Source organism: Dreissena polymorpha, chromosome 13 (genome assembly GCF_020536995.1).
Source record: "Dreissena polymorpha isolate Duluth1 chromosome 13, UMN_Dpol_1.0, whole genome shotgun sequence".
Classification (NCBI taxonomy): domain Eukaryota; kingdom Metazoa; phylum Mollusca; class Bivalvia; order Myida; family Dreissenidae; genus Dreissena; species Dreissena polymorpha.
The window spans coordinates 71,359,458-71,379,207 of NC_068367.1; the positions used below are offsets into that span (position 1 = coordinate 71,359,458).

At 35.1% G+C, this 19,750-nt stretch overlaps 1 protein-coding gene across 1 annotated transcript; it reads left to right on the plus strand.

The window, feature by feature from the left end:
* The first annotated feature begins 1,272 nt into the window (after positions 1 to 1,272).
* Positions 1,273 to 16,831, plus strand: LOC127854758 (uncharacterized). Its single transcript, XM_052389814.1, has 4 exons — positions 1,273 to 1,404; positions 1,906 to 2,120; positions 13,781 to 13,878; positions 16,700 to 16,831. The coding sequence occupies exons 1-4, from the start codon at positions 1,325 to 1,327 to the stop codon at positions 16,829 to 16,831; spliced, it is 525 nt and encodes a 174-aa protein (XP_052245774.1). The 5' UTR covers positions 1,273 to 1,324.
* Positions 16,832 to 19,750: the final 2,919 nt, after the last annotated feature.

The following is a 19,750-nucleotide window of genomic DNA, read 5'->3' on the forward strand; positions in this document are numbered from 1 at the left end:
ATCCAAAAAATATTGTCCAATATTGGTAAGGCTGCACCTCATCATTATGGCTCTTGATGCTGTAAAATACCTCTTGGATATACGGTTGTTTAGGTCAAAAGCAATGTCGCTGTTTTGCGTTGAAGCAATTCAAGCTAACAAACTTTGTTTCATTGAACTCACCTTTCATCAAAGTGTTTGCCAAATACTAAACATTTATGTATAAAAGTCGAGAGCGACTTGACCTCTCTATTATCTTCAATTAATTTTATTTAAAGTGGCTCACTATATATAACTTTGTTGCAAATAACTTTATGTTTTTTTTTTAGGAAAAGATTGCGTCCCGTTTGATGCATTTTGGAATTGTACCTCTGCTAGCATATTTCGATGACCACAAGAATGAGTATATGTCTTTTTTTAGAGAACCGTTATTAATGTAACTTTTTAATGTAATGTTTTCTTCATGAACTTTTATAAATAAACATTTCTAGATTGTTAATGTATGACATAGAGGTCACGTTTTTCGTTTAGCGTTGATAAAGTTCTGTCAGAATGTTTATCTGGCCAATATCAAGGCCGAGCTCGACTCTGGGTCACATGCATACAAAAACTATATCACTTGGTCAATCCTAGAAACACCTCGCTACAACTATGGGGTGCACATGTATGACTCATTTTAATGACATTGGTTTGAATGTTTAGTAAGACAATATCTAGGCCACGATTGACTTTTGTTCATGTACCTCTAAACACCGCTCACCAGTTCCAATTGATGAAAAACATTGTTACCTTTATAGAGGTAGAGGCGACTTTTATGACTCAATCTAAATGGTTTCAATGTTTATTTTGACCAAGTTCAAATGTGATCACGAGTTCCAAAAACTAGGTTCTCAATTCAAATGTTGTAATGTTTTTACCACTATAGAGGCCTAATTTACGACTTAATCTCGATATATCAAATCTTTTTAACGTGTGTCCAAAAACTAGGGCACCAAAACTCTGGTATGTGTTAAAAAAAACTTAATCCCATTCTAGGCTAAGTTCGAATCTGGGCTAGATACGTCTTAACACATAATTAAAGCAATGTTTGAATCCGGGTCAAGTTAGGTCAAAAGCTAGAGCAGGTGGACAAGTCTTCAGCGCTAAATCTCCGGAAACTTATGTTAGCGCGTATGGGTCATCACGGCTCTTTTGTTTTTTATTTTAAATTTAATCGTAAGTGTTACGTATTTAATGGTTTTTTTGTAGGAAGTACTACTTCGTATCACCATATTTCGAAAATGGCGACTTGTTTCATGCCATTAAAGAGGACAATGACAGATTGTTTAAAAAGATTGATATCAAAATGAATTGGGAAAAAAGATTGAAAATTATGTACCAGATCGCATGCGCAATAGACTATATGCACTCGGGTAATAAATTCAGGTAAGTTTGATATGTTGTATCTTGCAACAAAAAGCGCATGCATAATCATTCTCGAAGGTTTTGTTTTATAGTATTCACAGTTCTTTTCGATACGCATCAAAGTGTTTGATTGATATATTTAACATGTAATGCTCTGTGCACTCAGTAAGCGTTTCTTAGAATTTAGCTGAAAATAATTGCAAAATGCGTGTAAAATGCTCTCCGCTGTATTGCCTTGTAATCGTAAATGTTTATATGACGAAACCCCGAAATATATGTCATGTGTGGACATGTATGGCTATTGACCTATAATAAAGGACCATTAGTGATGATAGGAATGATCTTCTGCTGATGGTACTGATGGTACTGAAATTTCCCGTTGTTTATATTTGAATGATGTATTACAACGATGATATACATTGATTTTAATACGTTCAAGGAAGACAACATATATGAACCGAGTGTTTGGCCTTATTATGTTGTATAATTTTAACGATTGCTATAACGATGTTTTTTTACTAGAGGTAAAATATTACACATGGACATTAAATCCAACAACATTGTTCTGGATGCCAAGTTCAATGCGAGGTTGATTGACTTTGGACTGGCGAGAGAATTGAAAGAAGGCGATGAGTCCTTGTTGATGACCGTCACTACTGTAGGGACTCCTGGATACTTTCCAATTGTTCAACACAATCTTCTCACGAAGCAGCACGATTATTACAACTTCGGAGTGGGTAAATATTATATTGTCATCTGAATTAATTGATTGGTTATATATATAATAACTTATTCACAATATATTCAGGTAATTTTAAAGCGTTGTGGGCATTTGCTGGAAGAGATAAGCTATTTATCCACAAGTCTATTTATCCACGAGTTTTGATTGCTATATAGCTATAATTAATTGTGGTACCTTATGTTATATGCAAACTGTCGTCATTAACAAGTCTTCATTTATTCGTCATTAAGTTATATTTGAAGTGCAGCCCATTGACTGACCTCTAAACTATTTCCTACATTTCTTAATTACTTCCTGTTTCTTGGCGAAACTAGTTTAATTAACCTGAAGGTTTTACTGCTTTAGACTTCAGAATAAATAACTCGAGAAAATACTCGTGTAACTAATATTTTATAGTAATTTTTATGCTTTCAAATATCGCAAGCAAATTTTATTTATTTTAAGTTGAGATTGAATGTCGCTGACCTCTCAAACGTTTTCAATTGTGTTCATCGCTTTGAGCTTGTGAACGAACACTAGATCAATAAATTATATATTTAACTCAAGATACTTCGAGTGTCTTTGGATGATTATGTTATTTAAAAGAATAGCACAAGTTTCAAAGATATTAATCCAGCAATTTTTTCATTCTGAAAACTGTGGTGAACTTTCTTTACTTTAGCCACATTGACCTTTAAATAAGTAAACACAAGACACTGGTTCAACTTCAATCACTTTTAATTTCCAGTTCTTGATTCTCAACAAATCACCTTTCTTTTACATAGATTCACTTTTCTTATTTCACACTATTTTTAGCTCGACTATTATATATGAAATATATATATTGGAGCTATCCTACTCACCCCGGCGTCGGCGTTAGCGTTAGCGTCTGCGTGCAAATGTTAAAGTTTTCGTACTACCCCAAATATTTTCTTTCTCCCTTTACAAATTGCTTTCATATTTTGCATACTTGTTTACAAACATGACCCCAACCTATAAACAAGAGCAGACAACTCTATCAAGCATTTTGTCATAATTACGGCCACTTATATACTTAGAATATGCAGCAAATGTTAAAGTTTTCGTACTACCCCATTTATTTTCATTGTCCCTTTACATATTGCTTTTATATTTTGCATACTTGTTTACCAACATCACCCCAACCTATAAACAAGAGCAGACAACTCTATCAAGCATTTTGTCATAATTATTGCCCCTTTTATACTTAGAATATGCATATTATTGATAAATCTATGTCAAAGTTTGCGTACTACCCCAAATATTTCCTATATCCTTTGACATATTGCTTTTATATGTTGCATACTTGTTTACCAACATGACTCCAACCTATAAACAAGAGCAGACCACTGTATCAAGCATTTTGACATAATTATGGCCCCTTTTACACTTAGATAATTGAACCTTTTGCTTAAATTGCCATAACTTATTTATTTATGATCACATTTTATTATTACTTTGACAAAACAATACTTACCTGAATACCACAATGGATTCCACCCAAACAATACCCCACGCCCCTACCAGAATCTCTCCCCCCCCCCCAACCTCAAACCCCCATCCCCCATTTATTTTATAACATCGTCTTATAAATTACCACACCCCACATTATACCCCCTCTCACCCCCTCTACCCCCCTACCACCCCACCCCCCCTACCACCCCACCCCCAAAGATTTTTTTTTTAACATCGTCTAATAAATTACCAAACCCCACATTATACCCCCCTCTCGCCCCCACCCCCCCTACCCCCCACCCCCCCTACCCCCCACCCCCAATTTTTTTTTTTATTAAACATCATATAATAAATTACCACACCCCAAATTATTCCCCCCTCTCACCCCCCACCCCCTACCCCCCCACCCCCCAAAAAAAATTGTTTTTTTTTCTTATTTTATTTTTGAAAGATCGTCTATTAAATTATTGAATATGAACAGTTTCCCCATGATGGCTTACGTTATACTGTCAAGCACTCGAATAGTCATCCTCTGACAGCTCTTGTTAATATAAAAAATACAACTTTTCAACATAAACTTTAACATACAATCCTTTTTTCTTAAATACTTTTCTAATTCTCTCTTGTCTAAGCACATGGCGTGGTATTTATACAATAATTTCCCGCCAACTAACTAACATCTCATGAAAAGCAAGATAAGCATGAATAACATGAAAAGTACTATATGGAGCAATATAACATAGTACAATTTTCCCGCCTAAGTATGAATTTACCGCCAAAATAAATAGGTCAAAGACGGAGCAAAGACATATAATCTGTTGTTACATAACAGGCGGAGCAAAGTGTCTAAATACATATCAGACGGAGCAAATTTACATAACAATATCAATGTTTCATGTATACAAAATCGTGGCATTCACGACATTACCGCCGACAAAATGAACACATATTTTAAACAAATGTAAAATGATACTTTCATTAAATATACACAATATTACATTTTATACAAGTCCATTTCTGCTTTTACCTTTCACTTCGTCTTTTAGCATTTCACTACTTTTTTTTCCTATTTTCATAGTCAAAGAGTTTTTTGATTTCACTTGCAGCATATTTTGCTGATTGTGTTTGAGATCGTGGTCTTTGAATCACATTGTCTGGTTCATCCGGAATAATGTTGTTGTTGTCGCTCGACTTTTTATTAGAACCACTGCATTCCAACGGGTACAACAGGTTCAACGGTCTTCCAATAACAGTTTTTGACGGCAATTCCACATTCGCTAATCGAACACTACCGTCCCTGCTTTTCACCAGATTTACGACTCGACCAAGTTTCCAGCTTCCGCTAGCCACATTATATTTGATCTGAACAATATCACCTATACATGGGCTAGACTTGGACAACACTTTTCCTGCTTTCAGTTGTGTTTGGTTACGTTCTCTCAAGCTAGTAAGGTATTCCTCAAGCCAAATCCGCCAGAACTCATTTAATGTCTTTTGTCCTTTCTTCCATATTTTTAACAATTTATTTTTCGAACTTTCACTTGGGTGGAAATCCTCCTCCTGACATTCTGGATCTATTTCTAGAATTCCAGTGATTAGGTTTAGAGTCAAAAAATGGTTTGGAGAGAGGGGAATATTTGAATTTACGTCATCTTCCACATACACTAATGGTTGAGAATTCACTGTTGATTCAACTTCCTTGATGAGGGTTTGTAACTGAATCATTGTTAACAATCGTCTACCAATTGACTTTCGCATTGAACGTTTTACAACTCCAACTAGTCTTTCATAGAACCCGCCCATCCATGGAGCAAGTTCCACAATGAATTTCCATATTATTCCATTTGTTGACACATACGAATGAACATCCTCACTTTGAATCACATTATTCCAAACATCTTCGATAACTTGATTTAAAGTTTAAATTGAGCTGCGTTATCACTCAACACTTCTTAGGGTACACCACGTTGTGACACAAACCGTCTAAATCCAAGAAGAAACTCCTCTGAAGTCATATCCTGAATAAACTCTAAGTGAATAGCACGTGTTGTCATGCACGTAAATAAACATATCAAAACTTTTTTCAATCCCTCACTGATCTTTATCTGTAGTGGACCAAGATAATCGAGTCCTGTTTTCGAGAATGCTGGATATTCGTTCACTCTTGTACTCGGGAGATCTGGCATTGGAGGCATCCTGTAAGGACCTTCCTCAAAGCGAGTGCATACTTTACATGATCTTAAAGTTGTTTTCACTGCAGAACGACCATGTGTTATCCAAAATTTCTGTTTCGTTTTGGCTAAAGTTTGGGAAACTCCTGAATGCAAACACTCTTTGTGATTTTGTTCTATAACTAACTTAAAAACGTTCACTGTGTGGTAGAAGTAGTGGGCGTCTCGCGCCTTCAAACATACCCGAATTGTCAAGTCTTCCTCTGCACCGAATCATCCCATTATCATCAATACACAATCCCAGTTGCTTCTGTAACTGAGTAGATTTCTTCGCAAGCATCGCACTATAGTCCTTGTGGTAATGTTTCCTTTGTATGTAACGTATCCACATGTGTTCAGCTTGCTGCAGACCAATCTGCAAAAATGCCTTCTCAATGTCTGAAACTAAGGCTACCTTGTGCAGACGGAATCTCATGAGAAGACCGCACAAGTCTTCTCTCTGATAGGCGTTTCTTGTTTGATTTAATTATTTTTATTTTTTTTAGCAGTCACATAAACAACCAAGCTATGTAATATGGAATTTTTACACCCATTATTGCTGCTTCTTCCTGTATTTGCGCGATGATTATCTGAGATATTAACTCCATGATTCTATATTCTCAAATCTTTTCTATAAAGAAGGAATGTAGTTGACAATTGTTAATAGTTTTATTTGATCGTTCGTCAAAAAGTTGTAATTCTGTTACTCTTGTATCTTCAATGCAATTGAGTAATTAAATAGTAATTAAATTGAATGCGTTTTAATTCCCTTTTGTTATTGTTTAATTTGAGTTACAATGCTATGACGTTAAATTTTATTTACACTTAAATGTATTATGAATATTGCTGGGCCAAGTGTGAGGTTGAGCGCTCTATAACCAGGTTTAAACCCCCAATGCTTTGCATTGACCGTTCCAAGGCGGTGACCCCAGCTTTATTCATATTTTGTGTTTATGTTGGGTTGTATTGTGCTGTTTTGTACTGTTTGGGCAATCGGTCACTTGCCTTAAATAAAGGACCAACTAATTGTTTTTAATGAAAATTCAATACTGCTCCAGCAGCTGGAGCATTTCTTTATATTGGAGCAAAACCGGTCCTCTGTAAAGACATTCGTTCAAACTTTTACTTTCCTTTGACACTTTTGCATAGGCATCATATACGATTCTGAGTTTTGTTGTAGTCTTATTTAGATTAACAACACCATGATGCGGTATGTAATGAATGCGTTCACTTGATTAATTTTCAGGCACTTGTTCAATGATCCCGTTTAGAAGTTGCTACTAAATGATAGAATTATACTTGTTTAACAACTCCGGCTTGTCTCGCAACTTCTTCAGACATAATTTAAGTCTTCCAAATGCCAGTTGTTTATTGCTTGGTAAATCTGAATCTTCTTCCTTCTATGGCCAAGTCACTTGATATCTTCCATCTTCGAATATAACTTCATCTTTGAATTTTTTATCACAATTTCATCATCAAGCACTTCTTATGTTTCACTTTTCACTCCAATGGATTCAATGTTCCAAAAGTCCTCTTAGTCCACTTTAGTCTGAACAGCACTATGAACTGTTTGGAGTACATTTGTGTTATCAAGCTGACTCCCAAATGTAAGAATCAGGAAGTTTTCCTCCTTTTCACTTACACTTGTACTTCTGGTTCTCCCGCTTAAAATCCATTCTATCTTTGAATTTAGAAGGTATAATCCTTCTGACACTTCCAATTTTTGCGAATGCATTATATCTGAATAATAACCATTCCCAATCAATATGTCAATAGCAGACGATTCTTTGTCATACGGTAGAGTATCGGCTAGATCAAATGTTTCCACAAGTTCACTGAAACAATGGTGCAGGGATGGTTCTAGCGTCTTTCTTTGCACATTACCACTGATAACTGGCACAACGTTTGCACTTATTTTCATGTATTTGCCACTTTTCAACTTCAGATTAAATGAAGTCATATCTGTCTTTATTGTCTTAGCTTGACTTCCACCAAATGTGAAGACTTTCAATTCCTCCGTTCCACCGCACTTTAGACCAAGACTATCTGCTAAATCTTTTGTGATATATGTACGTTGTAAACCACAGTCTAGGAGAAGACTTGTTCTTACTGAAGAATATGCTTCCGGATATTTAACTTCAGTATATGCAGTTTGCATGAAAACTGTCTCTCCGTGTGAAACCATCATACCTTCTTGCTTTGTGTCCCCATTTGGACTTTCACTTATATCTTTAACAAATTGAACATGAGCTTTTTGCTTTACACTATTATCAACAACTCGTTTTGGACACAAACTTCTGTGATGTTTATTGTACACATTACAGTAGACACATGCCTTATTTGATTTGCATTCTATTGTGACATGTCCACTTTTCAGACACCTATAACAATGTCCTTTGATCTTTTGTTTCCTTTCATGAATTTTCTTATACTGCGGACAATGGTCACTCCAATGTGAATTATCACAAAAATGACACGATTGTGTTAGCTGTCTGTTTTGGGTATTAGCGCGTGCTCCTTTGTCGTTTGTAACGAATGATGATGAGCTTCGAGGATTGACTATGGTTTGTTTGTTTCCATAAGCTTCTCTCGGATTGTTCAATGGTGTATTGGTTCTACTTCCTGTCCTTGGAATATTGAATTCACGTTCCTTTGAAACATAGTTTTCCTTGATATTTTTGTTTGATTTTTCACAAGCACAAATGTAATTTCTCAAATGTGTTCAAAGAGATTTGACCTCCCATTCAACATCAGCTCCCTTGCTTATTTCAAGTTGACGGAGCACACCTTCTGGAAGCTTTGTTGTTATCATTTAAACGAACAATTGCTGGTTCACATTTTCACCTAACACTTCAAGACTTCGTAGATGCTTTTCAATAGTATCCATGAATGATCTCAAATTCTCCACTTTATAGGAAGGTGCTTGGATATTCAACATTTCCTTGTAATGATAATCAATGATTTCCTGTCTTTTCCCAAATCGTTCTTGTAACAGTTTCACAGCAACCTTGTAGTTTGCTCCTGATCTTGCTAGGCCAGCAATAGCACGCTTTGCATCCCCGCCAATTTAACTCTGTAGATAACTGAACTTTTCTATGTCCGATAGCTTTTCGTTTCTATGGATGATACACTCAAAGGCGTCCCAGAATGCGCACCAATGTAATTTGTTTCCATAAAACATATTCAAATCCAGTTTAGGAAGTTTAATTGAAGATTCAGTCTGTTTATCTTTATCTCGTTTCTCCACATCATGAATTCTTGTTGGTGGTGTTTTTGAATACTCATTATATCTTTCATTTGTTCTTGTACAGTCACTAGCCTCTCATTTTCCGAAGGAGAAAGTGTTCCGTCTGCTTGATCAGTAACTGATTTTTTCTTGAGAATCATCATCTTTTCAACAAATGCTTCTAATTCCATAACACTGTCTGAAGCTTCAGAACACAACTTCATATCTTCATCTGCAACTTGTTCTAGTTCTTTGGAGTTTTAGGCTGGGCTCTCTGCTTTAGCAGAAGCAAGCTTTGCAGACTGAAGTTCTAATTTATCACTATACATTTTCAATATTTTGATACACTTCTCTGAATTTAAAATTAATCTTTCAATATTACTTTCATCCAAATCAGAACTGATAATCTTCGCACTATAATTAATTTTCTCTGTAAGTGTGTTTCTGTAGCGAGTTCTTACACCTTTTACGTATGGTAGAGAAGCCATGTTTCTTTTTGTAATGAAAATAATAATAAAAAAACACTTACTCTTTTCATGAAATCAACCATCCAACTATCTTTTTATTCAAACACAATATTTCCAAAACACTTTCTTTCAGTACAATAAAGACGTTTTAAACACTTTCCTTTCGTACAGCACGAGAATCAAGATCCGGTTCGCGGGACCATTCAATGTGGAGAACTTTCTTTACTTTAGCCACATTGACCTTTAAATAAGTAAACACAAGACATAGGTTCAACTTTCAATCACTTTTAATTTCCAGTTCTTGATTCTCAACAAATCACCTCCCTTTTACATAGATTCACTTTTCTTATTTCACACTATTTGTAATATAATAAATCAAACTTTTCAACATAAACTTTAACATACATTCCTTTTTTCTTAAATACTTTTCTAATTCTCTCTTGTCTAAGCACATTGCGTGGTATTTATACAATAATTTCCCGCAAACTAACTAACATCTCATGAAAAGTAAGATAAGCATGAATAACATGAAAAGTACTATATGAAGCAATATAACATAGTACAATTTTCCCGTCTAAGTATTATTTTACCGCCAAAATAAATAGGTCAAAGACGGAACAAAGACATAATCTGTTGTTACATAACAGGCGGAACAAAGTGTCTATTTGCATATCAGATGGAGCAAATTTACATAGCAATATCAATGTTTCATGTATACAAAATCGTGGCATTCACGACAAAAACTGAAGTTCTATACTTGCAAACAATTCTAATTAAAAGCATAATTGTTTTCAAATATAATCCGCAAAAGTGTATTTTGTAAATCATAGAACTGTTTGTTTGGCAGACCTGTGCTCTAATGTGAATATTGGTTTAAAACAATTTAAGGCACCACTTCTTACATTTGATTCTTAGTTTATGAACATCTAATAAACAACTCATGAAATGCACATCATGCTGACAATCCTGTGCAACAAATACAAATCAAGCGCATGTGTGTTGCTCCTACTAATTGTGTTTTTAGCTCTACTGCCAAAGGCAGAAGAGCTTATGGGATGGCATGGTGTCCGTCTTTCTGTCTGTGTGTGTGTTAGACTTTTCTTGTTTATCCGATAAAGTCCACAGTTTTCATCCGATTCTTTTCAAACTTGTTCAGTGTCTTTATATTAATGAGGACTCGAACCCTATTGATTTTCAGGTCACTGGGTCAAAGGTCAAGGTCACAGTGACTCGAAATAGTAAAATGGTTTCCGGATGATAACTAAAGAATGCTTAGGCCTAGGATCATGAAACTTCATAGGTACATTGATCATGACTGGCTGATGACCCCTATTGATTTTCGGGTCACTAGGTCAAAGGTCAAGGTCACAGTGACTCGAAATAGTAAAATGGTTACTTTTTCTTGTTTGTCCGATAAAGTATACAGTTTTCATCCGATTCTTTTCAAACTTGTTCAGTGTCTTCATTTAAATAAGCACTAAACCCTATTGATCTTCAGGTCAATGGGTCAAAAGTCAAGGTCACTGACTCGAATAGTAAAATGGTTTCCGGATGATAACTCAAGAATGCTTACGCCTAGGATCATGAAACTTCATAGGTACATTGATCATGACTGGCATATGACCCCTATTAATTTTCAGGTCAAAGGTCAAGGTCACAGTGATTCAAAACAGTAAAATGGTTTCCGGATGATAACTCAAGAATAATAAGGCCTAGTATCATGAAACTTTATAGGTACATTGATCATGACTTGCAGATGACCCCTATTGATTTTCAGGTCACTAGGTCAAATGTCAAGGTCACAGTGACAAAAAACGTATTCACACAATGCTGCCACTACAACTGACAGTCCATATGGGGCATGTTTTACAAACAGCCCTTGTTTTAAAAGAGCAATATCGAAGTAATAAGTCCAGAATTACTTCCCCTTGAATATGAGAAAATTTTGAAATCCTGCTTGTTTATGCAATTAATTCCACAGTTTTCATCTAATTATTTCCAAATTTGCACAGTATCTTTATATCAATGAGGACTTGAACCCTATTGAATATGAGCAGTATCGGAGAAATAAGTACACAATAATCTCCCCTTGAATTTGAGAAAATTCTCCTTGTTTGCGCGATTAAGTACACAGTTTCCATCTTATTCATTCCAAACTTGCACAGTGTTTATAGCAGTAGAGCGACCCGGGTCTTATGGGCCTCTTGTTAAACTTTATAACTTTATAAAGTTTTGTGTTATATTTGCCAATATGTGTTGCACGAATTGTTTTATCTTGATAACGCGTGTTTAATATTGATTTAAACAACTCGATAGCAAACTGAGCTTAAGTCATATTGTATGGTAAAAATGACACGTCTAAATAAAGATGTACACACTCATGCTTGTTAGATTATATTGCTGTTCAATAAGTTTAGTACGCCTCGGTTTGTATAACCGTTATCGAATGAAAATCTGTTGTTTCACCCACTGCAGGCAATATATTTTATTTATATATTTGTGTTGAAAAAATAATATGAACTAATATTTTATTATTGAAGAATATTACTATCCTGATCGCCTTTCCGGTATTGATAAAATAAAACTGGTACATAGAGGGACCAATGACGCTGTTATTGTTTGTCTTTTTGTGTTAGAAATAAATAATATGTAATCAATGCTGGAATTATTTTCGATTTATTAATAAGGTATGAAGGTCCTGTACTATAACGTTGTTTGCAAGGTCGTAGGTAATCACATTGACTACATTTCCGAGTCACGAGATGTACCTCAAATGATCAACTAGTTTATATGGTAGACGTACACTGGCCAATTCATATGTACTGCAAGAAAATACATACAAAAACAGAACTAATAACTGAAAAATGATAAAATGAATTACATACATAAAACCACCGATTTCTTTTATCAATTATGTTATGAAAGTTAATGTAACAGCAAGAAAATCGGATATGAACGTTTCATTTTTTGATCACTTGTGCAATGATGCAGATAAACTTTAGGGACCGCCTTTTGTCCTTGCTGCGTCGTCGGATGTCAGTCGCGAGTTAAATTGTTGTTTAAACGACATATTTTCCTGAACTGCTGGGCATATTTTAACGAACATATCAGACAATCGTTTATTGAACCTCTGTAATGTTTTTCAAATCGTTCTTTTTCCACTATATGTAGGTTTCCAGATCTAAAAATAAATCACAAAAATCCTTACTGTAACTGGAAGGATCAGTGGTTTACATTTGGTATACATATGTTATCATTATACCTCACTTTTATTCACAATCCTAAACTCCCATAGGCCATCGTGACATAGAAATACTGTCAGACCCAGCGGGAAAGAATTAACTGTCCAAAAAATACTGTCGCCCGCTACCTTAGCAATCACGTGAGGAATGACGTCACTTTGATTGTCCGCGCACTGTTTATAAATAAAGACGACGTCATTTGATTTTCATTGTTGTGGTAACGTCACGATTTCGCGGAAAAGTGGAGGACGTTCGGTTAATAAAATTCTCATTTATAACCTTTAAATCGCGGATAACTCATTAATGAAATAATAACCTTGACAGAAAATTGTTTGTGGTTAATGCTATGTTACTGTTAGACTTAGAAAACACTTTAAGAGACATTCTTAATACTGTTTGAATTTTTAGCTCGGCTGTTTTCGGAGAAAACTCGATATATTGTCATTGCTAGCTCGTCATCCGCCGTCCGCCATCCGCGTCGTGCTAAAACCTTTACCCTGACTCTAAAATCAAAGTGCTTCCACCTTCAACTTTGAAACTTCATATGTAGATGCACCTTGATGAGTTCTACACGCCACACCCATTTTCGGGTCACTAAGTCAAAGGTCAACGTTACTGTGACCACTTAAAACAATACATTCTGACAAGCTTTCATTTATTCAAAACTGCACCCGCAGCCGAGCGTGGCACTCGTTATATGGTGCTCTTGTTATTTTCTGTGATAAGAAAATGACTGTGTTAACCAGTGTACTTTTATTATTGTGATCAAAATATTAATGGTTGTTCAGTGCTGAAATTAAATACAATTATTGAATATTAAAATTGTTCATGTTTCATGTAGATTGTTCATGTTTGAATAGTTATATGAATTTAAGAAGTTAAGAATTTTTTATAATCTGTTTTTCAAAGTGATAAACTGCATCTATAATATAATGTAAAAAACACACCACATGCCGTGGTTCAATTAAATATATATGTACCGGTTTGATTATAATATCTATATGATATACTATTGATTGTAAAAGTTTATCAATATTTTCTGTAAATATTATTTTCAGTTATGCTCGAGCTGATTACCGGTGTAGATCCTACCGAACACGAATATGGGATACCGTTAAGAAAATGGCACAAAAGTCTTGTTTTGGAAAAAAAACTGGTTGAGTATTTACATTTTTAGCTCATTGGAGTACGAAGTGTTAAAAATGAGCTGAAGTGGTCAGTCACTGTCCGGCGTCTGTTGTTGTGTGTCAACATTTTCTCTTGTTGCAACTCGTGAGGCCATTCGTTTGCCTATTTTGATGAATCAGGGTCAAAATTAAACATTGCCAATATTTTGGCCAAGTCTGAATGTTGGTTAAATGGCCTCAAATCTTGGTCCCCGTGAAAACCTTTAAATGTTATTGAACCACTCGAATTCAGGTTTGCGCTTTAGGCCATTATGACCGTATTGTTGTTACTATTTTGCCGCCATAACAATGTACTTATGCTTTATACTTTAACTTGAACTCTGTGCCTTGACATGTGGTCGTGGAATAAACTCAGATTCATAGACCTTATATAAGCCCATTAAAAAGGAAAAAAATATGGGAACATATGAGGTGTTTGGCAGGTGGGTGGTTATTTTGTGTCCGGTTGAATGATGAACTTTTAATTTGAATTATGACCCGTTTAATATAATTTAATGGCCACATTATTTTTTTATCTGCACTATACCTGAAATAGACAAACTCGGATCATAATTAGATGTGGTGATTATGTTAGGGACATAATATCACAACCGCGTTTGATTACCAGCCATATCGCTTGAATCAATTCTGAAGTATGGCTCTTGAATTATATCAAATGGGCAAATTAACATCGCATGCAATCATACCGAGTTACTTTAAATAATATCATTATGAAACTTTTTGACAATTTATGCTGACAAAAAATATATAATTTCCTTTATCAGCCTGAATCACTTCTGAAATATGGCCATGTAATTAGAAATGTTAAAATTTACCTTGTCCGCCCTTTAACTCAAACATTTTTATCCGCTTTTCACTTTGTCAAATTTTTGTTGGCTTAAAACCTCTTACGGGAATTTACAATAACTAGTCTGATCTCCACACGCACTGCTGAATTGTAGCCTTTGAAGACTATTAGATGAGCCAAATTATTGTAAATTCTGTGAAAAACAGTTTAAAACTTAGTGTAAAAGATTGTGCGCATATAATCTTAACCAAGAAAACCACATTACCTAAAACGCTTGCCGCTAAATAATATGGCTTATTAGTGTTGTCCGCTCTCTTACACAAAAAATTAATATATGATCAAACTTTGTTTGCAACCACAGTGAAGCACTGAATCATGGCCCGTTAATTTTCCAAGTTGGCAAATTTAAAATCCCCTGCTCTGTTATAGCTGTAATCGTATTATAATCACCTTCATGCTATGTGCCAAATTTTTATCAATAGACCCACTCATTCTTAATAAATCAGTGAACGCAAAAATATGACTAGGCGTATTTTATATCAAAAAGACACTCGTGTTCCTACATTGTTTTACTTGTCAACAATCTGTAATTGTTCGTAGTAGTTAAAAATATTGTAATTTCATTGAAATCCTGTTAACATGATGGACTTCAAAATTTGGAAGAGTTTACTGCCGTTATGGAGACAATCAAACGTTCAAGTATTTTTCAGGCTTTCAACATGTTGTCTTTGTGTTTGCAGTGGGCTCCTTTTGTTAGAAATGCCAAGTTATATGATAGTTATTTCAAACTTTGTACACAAAGCATATTTGTTGCTGCATGTATATGTCATAAGTTTTTTGTCAATGTCAAGTCCATTCGGATCAAAGAATTACTTTTAATATTTACATCTTTTGTCCTAAATGGCAATGTAAGTTATAATTTGCGGTATTTATTGATATAAACAGTGTAATTTAAAGTCTTACTTTTCAAATGTACCATTTAATACAGTTTCTCTTTTAATACCCTGCCGAAGGCGAAGGGATACAGTTGTAGGGTTTTCCGTCATTTCGTATTTCGCAAATTGTTCAGGACTATGTCTCAAAATATAGATTTAAAATAAATTTTCATGGATGTAAAGCCATATATGAGGAGAAGTACCTGGTAAAAGTACCATAACCCTACCATTTGTTAGAGTTACTACCCTTTGTTGCTTTTTTTATGATGGCTGTTTGTCACAAACTGTTCAAGTAATATCTCAGAAACTATAAATAAAATACAACAAACTCATAGCTCATAGATATCAATGAGGACAAGTGTCATGCACCAGAACCATACCCTTACATTTTCTTCAATAAGAGTTATTGGCCTTTTTTTTAGTATCATGTAACTTTTAAGGTCTATTTCATATACGATACACGATTTCAACACAAAACATCATGGATGTATAGATATCAATAAGAAGAAGTGTCATTCACAAAAACCAAAACTTTCCAAAATAAGAGTTATTGCCATTTGTAAAAAAATGCTGTACATTTTGAGGGCTCCATCTCAAATACGTTACCAGATTTCAACTTGGAACTCCATGGGTGTAAATATATTAATGAGGAGCATTGTAATGCGTAAAAAACAACCCTACACTTTATTATTTTACAGTTATTGCCCTGTTCCTCCATATCAACAATCAACACATTTTATTCGGCGGGGGATATACATTCGACAAATTTGCTTGTTATCCCCCGCCATAGGCGGAGGGATATTGTTTTGGCGTTGTCCGTCCAACCGTCAGTCTTTCTGTCCGTCCGTCCGGCACTTTTGTGCTTTGGCGGATTTCATTGAAACTTGAGTGTATATATGGATAAAAGGATGATGCACGCCAAATGGCATCGTGCATTATCTGTAAATAACGGAGTTATGACCCTTTGTATCTTAAAAACATGTTTTTAGAGTGTCAAATATAACACTTCTGTGCCCAGAAGCTAATTGGCGGGGGATATCAATTCAACGAATTTGCTTGTTCTTTTAGGAAACAGTTTGGAATGTGCATGGTGTTTTAGAAAAAGCTGTTGATCTAGCGATCAGATGTATTGAAAGCATAGATACCAAAAACTCTTCCGGGCTAACATCAACACAAATAGCAGCAGAATTACAGGTATGATGTACTGTTGTACAATTTAATGTAATTTTCTCACTTTAGCTCAGCATTGTAATATATCACATTTATGTCAGTCGTTTGTCTTCTAGGGACCACATTTATTGCATAATCCTTGTCAAACTAGGTCGGAACGTTTTTTAATGATATATTGTCCGAGTTCAAAACTGGGTCACGTGCCCTTAAACCAGTTAATACGTATACATTTAAATATATAAAACTCTTTTGAACAATCTAGAAGTCGCAGTTTTACCTTATTGTTATAAAACTTGCTAAGAACATGATCATTTTAAGTAGAATTAACAAACAAGGGAGGCAACTCGTGACGTCACATTGTGGATAGCCAACAAAAAGTGGTTCTTCATTACTTCGCTTTACTTGGTCTAAATAACGTTTAAGAGCTCTTTTTTGGTTAGGTTTAACAGTCCGAAATCACCCATAACGACAGTCGAAACACTTATCTTATAGAACATTCAATTTTATGCTGCATGCAAGCTAGTTACAACACAAAAATTGTAAACCAAAAAGTTTGGAATATTTGTTTTCGCGGTTATAGACAGTGTTCCTGACTGAAATCAATGTGCTATTACTTGAAAATCGTTTTTTATTGGCGTACATCAGGGAAATGGTAGAGTATTTGCGGTAAACATAAGAACTTTGACGAAAGTAATATTACCTTGATTTTGCCCAGGAACGCTTTATATAATTTCTGAAAAAAAGACGCCTCAAAAGTAGCGCATAAAATATTTGAAAAAATATATTTCAGTTTATCCTTTAACTACGACCATCCACTTATTTTTGAAATTACACATGTTCGATAACTCTTGAGTTATTTCTTTGTGGTGCGGTGGTCTAGTGGAGGTGGTGCGGTGGTCTAGTGGTAACACACTGGTCTACTATTCCAGAGGTCCCCAGTTCAATAACTGGCCGGGGCACTGGAAATTTCAGAAATGCTTGAAGTATTTCCCAGCCAACTTGAGATGTACTGGTATGAAACCCAGGTTATTCTCTCGTGTATCGTTGCTATACACTGAGCACGTAAAAGAACCAAGGGATCTATTAGCAAAGAGCTTGTGTATCGCACCCGGATTCCTTGTATCTCAATACCGTCTCTTCTGCTTGCTGTCTCTTCAGCAAAAAACAAAAACAAAAAAGGACCCTTTGGACTTTCATAGGTTATCCTTGACTGCAAGGTCAAAAAGAAATACAAATTGTATTCTATTATATAATTTATTTTTGGTAAACAAAATGTTAGTATTATATATAGTTAAAAAAGGCCTTTGGTAAATTTAAAACACATGTAAAATACAATACCAATAATTTTCAATTTAAATCAGTATGTTTGTATTTATAGGTCTAAAATAATATTAATTCATTGATTTATTAACAAAATATTACAAACATAAAATGTTTTCTAAAACAAATTATGACATATCAGATTGATAGAGATATTAACTAATAACTGGGTTGCTAGGGTGCCATCTTAGAATTGTCATGTTATCAAGGAAGTACCTGATATGTGAATTTCTTCGCCTTTATTTGGTTGTGAAGATATGACATGTTTTAAAAAATGTCTAACTTTTGTTGCAAATGAACTCTGAATACTGGCTTAATGATCTGAAATATTAACTTCATGAAACTTTATTTTTAAACCTTTTTCCATAAAGAAGAAATGTAGTTGACACTTGTTTGTAGTTTCATTTCATCGTTCCTCAAAAAGTTGTAACTCTCTTGCTCTGGTATCTTTCCTACCATTGAGTAATTAACTGGTTATAAAATTGAATACGTTTTAATTCCATTTTATTATTGTTTAATTTGAGTTACAATGCTATGAGGTTAAATTTTATTTACACTAAAATGTATCATGAATATTGCTGGGCCAAGTGTGAGGTTGAGCGCTCTAAAACCGGTTTAAACCCCCCACTGCTTTGCATTGACCGTTCCAAGCCGGGAACCCCAGATTTATTCTTATATGTGCTTATGTTTTTTTGTATTGTGCTGTTTTGTACTGTTTAGGCAATCGGTCACTTGCCTTAAATAAAGGACCAACTAATTGTATATGATGAGAATTCAATATTGCTCCAGCAGCTGGAGTTTCACTTCCTTATTATACCCCCATTACTGGTAATGGGGGCTATATAGGAGTCACTTTGTCGGTCTGTCTGTCTGTCTGTCGGTCTGTCTGTCTGTCGGTCTGTCCCGAAAAATTAATCCAATCTTCACCAAACTTGGTCAGAAGTTGTATGTAGATGATGTGAAGGTCAAGTTTAAATATGGGTCATGCCGGGTCAAAAACTAGGTCACAGGGTCATTTAGTGCGTTTTAAACCAAAGGTTTGTGCGGACCATAACTATGTCATTTATCGTTAAATTTTAAAATGACTTGGTACATTTGTTCACCATCATGGGGCGGTGTGTCGCGCGAAAGAAGTACGTCAATATCTCAAAGGTCAAGGTCACACTTGGAGTTCAAAGGTCAAATGCATGTCCGGGCCATAACTTTTATAATTTATTGTGAGATTTAAAAAATCATTTGGCAAATTTGTTCACCATCATTGGACGGTGTGTCGCGCGAAAGAATTTCGTCGATATCTTCAAGGTCAAGGTCACACTTTGAGTTCAAAGAATGGTCAAATGCATGTCCGGGCCATAACTTTATCATTTATTGTGAGATTTTAAAATAATTTGGAAAATGTGTTCACCATCATTGGACTGTATGTCACGCGAAAGAATTACGTCGATATCTCCAAGGTCAAGGTCACACTTTGGGTTCAAAGATAAGAAATTGCCATAAATCAGTTTGTCCGGGCCATAACTATGTCATTCATTGTGAGATTTTAAATCATTTGGCACATTTGCTCACCATCATTGGACAGTGTGTCGCGCGAAAGAATTACGTTGATATCTCCAAGGTCAAGGTCACACT